General features: G+C 29.2%; 3 protein-coding genes across 5 annotated transcripts in view; 1 reads left to right on the forward strand and 2 right to left on the reverse strand.

Annotated features, from left to right (window-relative positions):
• Positions 1–2,102: 2,102 nt before the first annotated feature.
• Positions 2,103–2,875, reverse strand: LOC107882574. 2 transcript variants are annotated; one of them, XM_029487910.1, is made up of 4 exons: positions 2,783–2,875; positions 2,638–2,720; positions 2,466–2,552; positions 2,103–2,400 (listed from the first exon to the last, which is right to left on the reverse strand). In XM_029487910.1, exons 2-4 carry the CDS (start codon positions 2,710–2,712, stop codon positions 2,119–2,121), a joined length of 444 nt encoding a protein of 147 aa, XP_029343770.1. In that variant the 5' UTR covers positions 2,713–2,720; positions 2,783–2,875; the 3' UTR covers positions 2,103–2,118. The 2 variants fall into 2 exon arrangements, with proteins under 2 accessions (XP_029343770.1, XP_029343771.1); XM_029487911.1 differs by lacking the exon at positions 2,783–2,875 and having other exon boundaries at positions 2,638–2,731.
• A 2,792-nt stretch (positions 2,876–5,667) lies between these two features.
• LOC100165926 (probable 39S ribosomal protein L49, mitochondrial-like) lies at positions 5,668–7,869 on the forward strand. The gene is made up of 3 exons (NM_001246034.2): positions 5,668–5,870; positions 6,991–7,180; positions 7,493–7,869. Exons 1-3 carry the CDS (start codon positions 5,808–5,810, stop codon positions 7,771–7,773), a joined length of 534 nt encoding a protein of 177 aa, NP_001232963.1. The 5' UTR covers positions 5,668–5,807; the 3' UTR covers positions 7,774–7,869.
• Positions 7,788–11,095, reverse strand: part of LOC100163890 (interference hedgehog) — a 21,784-nt gene continuing 18,476 nt past the window's right edge. For both annotated transcript variants that reach the window (XM_029487912.1, XM_001952541.5), the window contains 7 exons: positions 10,799–10,888; positions 10,496–10,709; positions 9,991–10,150; positions 9,691–9,910; positions 9,332–9,544; positions 9,056–9,255; positions 7,788–8,994 (listed from right to left, as the gene is read on the reverse strand). In XM_029487912.1, the coding sequence (XP_029343772.1) occupies positions 8,845–8,994; positions 9,056–9,255; positions 9,332–9,544; positions 9,691–9,910; positions 9,991–10,150; positions 10,496–10,709; positions 10,799–10,888 (1,247 nt within the window). In that variant the 3' untranslated portion in view covers positions 7,788–8,844. The remainder of the gene's footprint in view (positions 8,995–9,055; positions 9,256–9,331; positions 9,545–9,690; positions 9,911–9,990; positions 10,151–10,495; positions 10,710–10,798; positions 10,889–11,095) is intronic.

Here is an 11,095-nt window from a genome sequence, read left to right on the forward strand (position 1 = left end):
ATCAGCAATTATGATTTTATTATAATTTATGATTATTTCAAAATTCAAATATAATTTATTATACCCATTATGACCTAAATACCTAATATAATAGTAAATAATATTTAAGAACTACAAATAGGTAACAAAAAATATTTATATAATACAGAGGTGTACCCAGGATTTTTTTATGGTGGGGGGGTCCAACATTTTTATTTTATCTGTTCTCTAATTATAATTATATTTTAATTCATTACCAACAAATTACTGTTAATAACTATAATAATAGCCACAATAGTTATATACACAATCACACATATACAGAAAGGTTTACTACAATAGGTATAGGTACTTAGTATAATTTAAATCAATTTTTATTTGGTAATAAACGGTTAACACATTATATATTATATAATAATATAATCTATAAGCTTTGTATATTGAAGATAATGAGAAATTAAAATACACTGTAAACCTACTATTATTATACTATTTACTGTTAAATAATAAAATTGTGTAAACGTAGAAATTTCAAGGGGGGGGTCCAGACCCGAAACCCCCCTCTTGGGTACGCCTCTGATATAATATATTAAATATAAATCAGGGCTTAAAACCGGTAACCGGTTTGTAACGAAAACCGGTAAAAAACCGTAAATTTGAGAGCCGAAAACCGATAACCGCTTTTAGTTTTGGAATGCTGGAAGCGGTTATTAGCTATCGATAATCAAGGTAAATATCTAAATATTAACGTTAAAGCGGTTACCACATATTTTCAATCCCGGTTTTATAACTAAAACCTATTCCCGACCAAAAAATTTAACGGTTTTTTCGTGGAATTTAATACTTGAATTATGATTACATTATAGGTAGTTGAATTTAATTTTCCCCAATTAATCACCATCGAGTATTGGGGCTCAGTCCATTTAGTATTTTAGTATTTACGATATTTTAATGCTGTCGTCTGTTATAATCTTTGTTTCTTAGAAACAAATTAGAAACACGTTTATATACAGTGCCACAACTTACTATAGATAGGTGACCTTCCAAGTTTAATTGTAAGCAATTTGTTTAAAAAATTTTAGGGTTTTAGCACATTATACTTTATTTTGCATATTTTTATTAACAGTTTAGTATTAAATTACAACTCCCAGAGCCCAAACCCTCCTGGTTCTGCATTTGTTATTTGTAGTGTTTGCTCCAAGGATCGGTCCGAAGGCTAGCGTAGAATACTCGATCTACAGACCCAGGTTTTGGAGTACTGTAATATATACAATATAACCAAAAAGTTCTGTGTCAATGTATCACTCTTAGTGTCATCTTGGAAAGTTATTATATTTAATTTTGGTTTTAGATTCTGAGTGGAACGATGAATGTATTGATTTTACAATGATGTGTGTTTTTTTTTTTTTTTTAATTTTTTTTTTTGTGTCTGTCATCACCTTTTAGGACAGTAAAAGTGCCCCGATTTTCTTCAACAGTATCTTTTCTGATAGGAAAGTGAATCTAGTTGGTACTTTGGGGGGTCAAAAGTAAAATTTTTCCAGTAGTTTTCAAAAGCGCCGTGAAAAACAAAGGAAAAATTAAGGAAAAACGGGAATTTTTATGCAAAATCTGTTTTCGAGAAAATTGATTTTGGTTTTTGGTGTAACTTTAAATTAAATGACCATAGATACATGCAATTTTCACTGGTTGTTTATATTTCCATTTTCTATACATGATAAAATTTTCAAAATATTTTGATTTGTTTCGAACTGTTTAGGAACGTTTTCATTTTACAATATTATTCGTTTTTTTTTCTATGAATGTCAATAAAACTCTATTTGTTAAGTAAAAATACTTGAAAATTTAATACAAGGCTCCTACTATATAGTTACAATGATATTTGAAAAATATTAAAAATCCTTAGCCACATTTTTTTTTTATTAGCATTTAAAGTTCAAAAATAAGTAGTTCTACAAAACATTGATTTTCAATCAGGGTCAATTTCTCTATAATAAGCAAAATATACCAATGATTAAACACAAATGATAGATATTTATTATGTAGAGGAAGAATTAATACACCTTTATAATAAATTGAAACCTATATATTAGAATTATAGAAAAATAATATTAATAGAAAAACCTCACGGATGAAATCTCATATATTGGGGTGTTTTGACATTTGTGTCAATAAAACAGAGTGAAACGATTCCAAATAATTATTGGTCCTGTATTCACATACAAAAATGCTCAAAATCTTTGGTACAATTTGAGACAACCAGTATCTCTCAACATATCCAATGAGAAAAGTTCTCAAATGTTGCTCAATGTCAGGGACCTGTTGAACATAATTAATGATGGCCCTGAAACCATCATTAATGTCATGTTGAGGACAATCCGGATGACCTCTGTCTGCAGGTAAATGTGGTAGAGCTAATACCTAAAATTTTGAAATGCAAAAAATAAAGCTACTATACTGCTCTACTATTACAATGCTTATACAACCATTCTTAAAACTCTGGCTGCAATTGGGCTACTTTGAAAAAGATGGTACACACTGTTCAATTTTCGTTTACTGTATCTTATGACTGCCTGTGAAATGAAATTCATATACAATCGAAGATTGTGTTGAAAATGCCATTCAAAGTTTGTACTCTTTTTACTTATATATGCCTACCTGGCAAAAGTGAAACCAACAACCCATCAATTTAGTTTCAGGCATTACAGTTTGAACTGCATTCATTAGTGGCATTTCAAAATCTGTTATGATACACAGTTATTATTATTATTTGTAGTAAATTCTACTTACTACGCTCTTATACACTATCTGGAATGTGACAAAAGCACCCTTTTTAAGTTCTGGTGGACTTTTAGGAACTGTTTTGAATGTACCATCAATTCCAGCTACAACAACAGTGCCCAATTCTGCTCGATACCTCTCTATTATTTCCATATTGGCAAATACAACACCTACTTGGTTGCCATCAACTATCAAAGGCAAATCACTTCGGAAAAATCTGCGTATTATAAAATATATTACCATACTCATGTAAGTGATTGATTTGTTATGAATACTATTATTAACTTTTTGCTTTTATTATTTATCTATTAATATATTTTTTTTTTTTACCTAGTTGGAGGTCTTCGAATCGTGTGACTGTAATTTTCGTGGATGGGATCATTTAATATTTGTACTAAATGATCTAGTGAGCTGGGAAGAGGGGGTCGCCTACAACGTCGCTGTCTTTTCACTCTATGTTCTGTTTGAAGACATGTATAGTTTTCTGCTGCTTCAGGGTGACTACAATTTCAATTTTTAAGAAAATGAAATGTATTATTTTTTCATGGTTATACTTACTTGACAATTTCTTGATTGTACACAAGTCTAATAGAAGAGGCTAAATTTCCAGGTGAAAGTACTCTTTTAGAAACTGCTTCTCTAAAGAATGCTAATGGCTTATTAATTATTTCAGGCCTATGGATATGCTTCCGGTTTAATGACAGGTAACCTGGATTGTTTAAATTAACACTTGCTGTGGCAGGGCAAAATGGCCAATCATTATGATTTTTTCTGTGACAAACTAAATATCTTTAAGAACATAAAAGATAAAGGTGGTTATTTAATTTGTAGTATTAGTAATAATTAATTTTAATTTTCTAATCATAATTTTCATCGGGTATATAGACTTACAAACGGTTTCGTACAGAACTTTTTCTATAGTACTTAAAATTTAAGTTGTCCACATAAACTTGAGAACCAACCTGAACTCCTGGAATTATGGTGTAAGTCTCGGGATTTTGTTCTACTGGAACTATATAATATATAATATATAATATATACAGGTATTAATTTTTATTACACAATCAAAAAAATATTTTAACAGAAAACCAATTTTTTTAGACAAGACAACAGAGGTTCTAAATTAATTCACCTTCATTTTCTCCGTCAGAAAAGACATCATCATTATCAGAATCGCCACAACTTAGTGTCTCTACTTGATCAACAATGTCTGGATATATAACTAAATTAGGTGGTAAATTAATTTATAACACTTATAGATACCTGGTAAAAAATAATCGTGATCTCGTAAATGTAAAGGTCTGTCCACTTGTTGATCATTCATTTTTGTATATAGTTTTAAAATAATCAATTATACACTTAAACAGTTAGGTTAAGTCAAAAATGTTTTGTCAAATAAAGTATATAAGTAATACTTGTCAATGTATTAAAAAAAAAAAATTAAAATAACCCAAAAATGTTGCACTCACTCCATATAAATAACAACAACAAACAAACTAAAAATAGAATAAACTGTTTAATATAATAAACTATAGTTTTATCAGCCATTATCAATATTCTGACTTGGTTAAATACAAAAATATAATTTTCTGTGTTTTTGGAAAGTGTATTTTTTAAAATAAATCGAAGAACTGCCTCTTCTAGTCTAGAATATTGTTCAAATTATTAAATGTGTTATGTTCTAAACACTGTAGATTTTGCCCTGATAAGTATTCCATTACCACGAATTAAGATATACTTAAGATATAATTAAGGTATATCTTAATTCGTGTCCATTACTCAAACATTACCTGAATCATTTAAAATAAATTATCCAAATTGCAGATGCATAATAAATTGTACCTAAAATAAAGTTGAACAGCCAAGCATACTGTTGTTGAACAGTGTGTTAATCATCATCGTGTTTATATTATGTATTTGTTGCGTGTCAGTGTGCGGTTTCCGAGGTGCGATAGTGTTGGTATCGGTATGAACAGATAAGATGTCCCGGAGATCGATCGTTAACGCTTTTAATATATCGATCGCAGTTAGTTCGAACCATGCCACGGAAAGCACACTACTGGTGCGCAACGCGTTTTCGCTTAGGCTAGTGTTGAATAAAGATTTAATATATAGTCCACAATAAAATAAAAACACACATTGTAAAATCAATACATTCATCGTTCCACTCAGAATCTAAAAATATGTACTCTTGCATTAGGTCTCTCTGAAAAAATTTTGTAATTTGTGATGTCATGTATAAAACAAAAATCTTCACAGAAAACCTAGAAGCTACAGAATTAAATAAAATTTATATTTTAATGTTACTAACACATTTTATTGACAGTTTAACCAGAATGAGTGATAATAATATGGTATCAAATAATTTATTAAAAAGTGCAGTAATTTTTGCCAACAAATTAAATATTAACCCAGAAGAAGATTTTAACCGACACCATCGAAGAAGATTGAAGCCCAAAAATATATACTCGAATGATAGTACCAACTAGTACACGGTGCACAATCAATATAAAAGCTTTTTACAGAATACGACCATAGAACAATATAGAAGCGAAACTCGATCAGCTGATGGGTGAAGTGTTTACCTATGATCTGAAGTCCGAACAATGAAACTGTTTCCGTAACACTGACATGATGTTATACCCGTATTGAAAAACCGTTTCCGCCTAATAGGTAGGGTATTCTGCGCGGGGTCGGGTTGTTTCCACTGTTTACTTTTATCATAGATTACGTATGCCACGCCCCCCTGGAGACCGTGTTCAAGGCTACAATCGCCCGATTCGGCCAATTCACAGAGTTTCGTACCCCTGATACGACTGGACTGTGATAAAAAATTATTTTTCCTGTGATATCAATTAAGTGATAAAAACCAAAAACAATTTGTGGACATAGCATACTCACGGTCTTAGATTATACTATAAGTATACTTGTGGTTTCCTAACTACTCATAATTCGTATTTCGTGCTAGCTTACTGTTCAGCCAACATTTTTCTAATATAAGATTAATTTTTGTATTTCACTTAAAACAACTCGTCTCGTAACTCGTTATGGCTGTACGAATACTTTTCAAAAATGCCATGCTTAGAAGTGGAATTTCTTTGCGACTAAACGTAAGTGGCTTTAAAATATTTCAAGAATCACTAATTAGAATACAAATACATAATTAATGAAGTGTTTAAAACTATTGTGTACAAAGTACAGTAAGAAACTTGTAAATTTTCTGTAACCAATTAATTTTTGAATTTCATATATATTTTCTCATGAATCACAAATAGGTGGTTACAAAATAATAAGGAAAGATTTTAAACAAAGCTTTGCCATTTTCAAGTGCCCCAAAGCATTAAATTATCATTGGAATCAAATATTAAAGCATATCAGTTATCTACCTACCTTCATCACCAGTGAAATACATTTTAAATTTGATAATTAAAATTAATTTTGTATCGTTACCCAGTGGCGGCTTGTGAAATTCACATAAGGTGGTACACAGTTAATTTTATAAGATATCTTATGTTGGCTGGTTAAAAAAAAATCAAATTTTGTATGTTCATACCCATAACAATCTAGGTACTTATCTACATTTAATTTGTTTAAGCACAGCTCAAATTATTTATGAATGAATTATAATTATATTATATTTACTATTTTATTTTTCATATATTATCGTATGTCGATAGTAGTTAACATTTAAGCACAGTGGTGCGTTATTACTTATTTCAATGATAGACGTGATAGACGTGATAGCGCTTCACAATAATAATAAGTCCTATACTTTAAATGTGTCTACAGAAGATCATGTTTTACTTGCTGACGTGACTATGCTTGTAGCTAATATTTGTACAGCTGCCCAGAGCGCGTTGACTATGTCCTCTGCAAATTATTTAATTAGTTATAAACATACTTGTCAACACAAAAAGCTGTTTAAGTCAAAAAACTTTTTCTTTTTTAATAAACAATTCTTATATTACAGAATATGTGCATAATAATTAAATACTAATTATAGCTTACCATAGAAATATAATATTTTTTTTGGATACTTCACATGCTCCTGTGCACTACGAGGCGTCACGACTGGCATTACCAGATAGAACTGACTAACATAATACAATTTATTGAGAATATAATTTTATAAATGTTAGTTAGGATTATGTTTTATAAATTATAAAAATGTATATTACAATAATAAATTGTTTTGATCATTTTTTAAAATGTATTATCATGATTGTACAGAGTCTAATATACAAACGTGATTCATCGTACCGTTCAAGCCCAATAGCTCAAGACTCATCGTGTTATGCCAAATATGAAGTATCATCTTCACCAGAAGAATGGAAATTTGTTGAGAGACTACTTCCGTTGACTACTATACCAACACCTTCTGACAGGAAAGATTTGCCATCAGGGTGGCAGCCACAGACAGGTAAATAACATTAATACAATGTGTTAATTATAATATCTATATATGTATATATATATATATATATACATATACTATGAGGTAATTATAACAGAAAATACTTATCTTAAAAAGTATAAAAATGTTAGTAAATATTTTTTTAACATAAATAATGTTTTGATATTACCAAATCATATAAAAATTAAGTAGATAAATCAAGTATTGATAAAAAATTATACTTCTCTAAACTTTATACTTTAATGTTAAAAAAATAAATGAATATAATAATTATATAATAAAAGTTACATATTTTTATGATTATTTATGGTTTTACAGCAACATTTGGAAAATATCCTTACTTTGTCCATCGAACACGCAATCATATGCTACCTGTGTATCTTAAAGTTTCCATGAGAGGAACAAGACGCATAACTCAAATAAACAATGTAGATGGTAACATATGGATGTTAGAAGAAGCCATAAAGAAATACTTGATGAGAGTATACGGAGATAAGAAAATAATTGCTACTAAAGTACATGAAGTATGTGGTCATTTATGTATTCACGGAGATCATGTATCTAGAGTTAAGGAGTGGTTACTAAAGAAAGGTTTGTAAAGAAAATAATAGAATATATAAAAAAAAAATGTAATATAAAAATGAACTTACAATAAAATATATGTAAAAATAAACTAAAATTGCACTTTGACTTAACATATTGTTAAATTATTTATAACTATACATTAAAATTTAAAAAATTCAGATAACATTATACAAGAAACACAAATATAGGAAGTAGAAAATAGTTACTAGTTACTGTTAATACTGAATTACAATATGAGCGAACAAATCTAATAGTACGAGAACATTATATAACAGTGATGTGTGTAGGACAACTCATTAAAAAGCTAACACTTGGGCAGTAATCTGATATGGTTGTGTAAAATAAATATGAAATTATAATAATAGTTAAAGTATTTAAGGAAACACAAATAAACTATGATGGATGGCAATGATATAGAATTCTTAGTTTATAACTCAAAATAGTAAACTAATGTAGTTTATGCCAAAAATAAAATTGAAATTAAGGATTTAGAATAATTTGTTATACAACATGTCTAGTGTTGATATTCGTCAAAAACAAGTTCAACATGCCACTGTTTTGTAATAGTATTTATGTAGATAGTAAAGTAAAATTTTAGTTGAAATCAAAGTTTAAACACACAGATCACAATTATTCATGGGTACGCTAAAAACTAAATTCTATAATTGTATAAATATAAATTCTTAATCTAAATCACATAAGTACCCTGTATTACTAATAACAATGTAAAAAAAAATAATAAAAAAAATAGTTAACAAACAAATAAGATCAATTATTAAAAAATCAATGCTGATAATTGTACACAAAAGATTATGCAATTATAATATTTTTATAAAAAAAAAGTTGACTGTGTAATAAAAGTATACACAAAATAATCCTTCACATAAATAAAACTGAATTGTTATAATTATAAAAGTATCTTATCAATGAGCAATTTATTGGCAGGACTTTGCTTTCAGTCTTGTAGATTTCCATCTTATCTATGTGTTTATAAAACCGCCGTCAGTCTGACAGATGAACACCGTTCTTCAATTGAAAACAACATTGTATTCAGCAATGGTTTCTAGACATTTACTTATTTTAATTCAGACATAGTTTTCATCTTTTGCGTCTTTAGAATGCCATGTCCTTGGAGTATCTGAAGGCAAGGGCATAGCTCGTCTGGGCAATGAATTAATTTCATTTTCAGAACAATTGTTATTATGATTTGCCAAATAAGAGATCTCTATAGCATTCTAAAAATAAACAAATTTTATAATTTAATAAAAATTTGAAGGTCATAAAACAAAAACTTACTTTAGCATCAGGAGCCAGTGGATTACTAGTAATGTTAATCGGATGGATCACATATCCATTGGGTGGATGAGTATGCCCGTGCGTATTCTCAGAGGCCATTGGTAAAGTGCATCCATTAATCATTTTACCATTTTTCAGGGCAAACCCATTCATTGATAATGGCTCTAACCCTGATACTGCTTCAGAACTCTTGTTAAGTTCTAGAAATTAAACATAAAATAGCAATACATTGTAACAATCTTAGTTAGAAGTTTTTACGAAAAAGCAATAATTTACCTGGAGAATTAGAGTGTGATGACAACCGTTTGCTGTACATGCATACGGTAAAAAATATAAGTAGTACAATAGCTCCAATTACAGCAGTAACTGCACCAAGCAAAACGTAGAGTGACTTCACACCACCGATTGTTGAATATACATTATTATTTGCAACATTATCGGGCATGTTGTCAGTCCACTTTGGAGTATCAGTACTTGTCTTAGGTTCTCCTAAAAAATTAATTTTTGTTATGTTAAATAATATAATACTACGGGTTTAATATAAAATATAACTAGAAAAAAAATATAAATATATAGTGTGAATTTGCATGCATTTAAAGTTACTACTTTTGATCTAAGGTAAATAGGGTACATACCAAATGTTTTGTGTGTGAGTATGGTGCTAAAATTGGAAGCTTCGTGTACAGTAAAACTTTGTAATTTTAAATCGTATGAAGTATCTGGAGTTAAATGTGTAACAACAAAGACACGGGTATCTTGGCCATCTACAATGGCTTTAGTGTAATCCCCTGCAGTACTAGTAGCTCGATAATATACATAGAACCCTTGAACTGGAGCTAATACAGAATTCAGGTACTAAAAATAAACCATAATGTTTTAATAAAGATGTTTGAAATAAACATATTATATATTTTTAAATATAATATACTACATACCTCCCATTCTAATAATATAGAAGTACTATCAACGGCTTTGGCTGATACTAAAGTTGGCGGTATTAAAGATCTGTTAGGTGGTCCTTTACTCAAAAAGAAATGTTTTGAAGTTGGACCAGATTTATTATCATCATTTGAATATACTGCGGCTACTTTAAATCTGAAACATAATGAAGATTTATGATATTAAAAATATTCCATCATGCATCAGTTATACATTAAACTTAATCGAATTACTATATTAAACTCAACTTCTAAAACTGTAATGCTATCATAAGTAAAACTCACCATTTATAATTATAAAATAAATTAGCTTATGCTAAAACTATGTTTAGATAATAATATATTAAAATATAATAATTAAGTCTTAAAAAAAAAATGTAATTTTCTGAAACATGGTAATGTTTGTTGACAAACTATTTTATTTAAATTAATTACAAAAATATAGTTTGTTATGTTTGCATATAAGTAAATCTATAAACCCAATATTATATTGAATACTTACACATAATCGTGATCAGGTAATAACTTGTCCACTTGATAACATCGAATATGCATTTGTATATCATCACTGCTTGTATTCCAACTACCACCAACTTGTTTATACTGCAATTTAAAAAATCGAATTTGCAGTCCATCATTTGGTGGAACAAACCATCGTACCATCACTGAATTTTCTGTTAACCTGGTTACATTTGGTTGCGAAGGAGGAACCATCTCTATCAAAATATAAAGCATTGCACATTTAAAACAATAAATTGCATACATAGTCAATCTAGTCTACACAATATTTTATAGTTTAACATACCATTTCCTTTTTTTTTTCTATCTTTCTTTCTACCCTTTCCTTTATGGTTTCTGTCTTTCCTGTCTCGTTGAGGGGACCGTGTTGTAGAATCTAATAAAAATATAGTTTTAATTCCTATTCTCAATAGAACAAATAACAATACACCCATAAACCATTTGTGGTTTTCATTATTTTGTCAATTGAATTTGCAGGATAAACAAAACAACAGTTGTCATATTAAAAATTTAACAGTGTACAGCAACAGGGACGGATTGGGCCATAGGGAAATCGGGAAATTCCCGATGGGCCGCGTACTAA

The sequence above is a fragment of the Acyrthosiphon pisum genome, chromosome A1, assembly GCF_005508785.2.
Source record: "Acyrthosiphon pisum isolate AL4f chromosome A1, pea_aphid_22Mar2018_4r6ur, whole genome shotgun sequence".
NCBI lineage: Eukaryota > Metazoa > Arthropoda > Insecta > Hemiptera > Aphididae > Acyrthosiphon > Acyrthosiphon pisum.

Coding starts and splice junctions, on each gene's coding strand:
- LOC107882574 (XM_029487910.1), bottom strand. CDS start 2,712: ATGCCACTAATGAATGCAGTTCAAACTGTAATGCCTGAAACTAAATTG. Junction 2,553..2,637: donor GTTGGTTTCACTTTTGCCAG/GTAGGCATATAT, acceptor TTCATTTCACAG/GCAGTCATAAGATACAGTAA. Junction 2,401..2,465: donor CAGCCAGAGTTTTAAGAATG/GTTGTATAAGCA, acceptor TCAAAATTTTAG/GTATTAGCTCTACCACATTT.
- LOC100165926 (NM_001246034.2), top strand. CDS start 5,808: ATGGCTGTACGAATACTTTTCAAAAATGCCATGCTTAGAAGTGGAATT. Junction 5,871..6,990: donor GAATTTCTTTGCGACTAAAC/GTAAGTGGCTTT, acceptor ATGATTGTACAG/AGTCTAATATACAAACGTGA. Junction 7,181..7,492: donor AGGGTGGCAGCCACAGACAG/GTAAATAACATT, acceptor ATGGTTTTACAG/CAACATTTGGAAAATATCCT.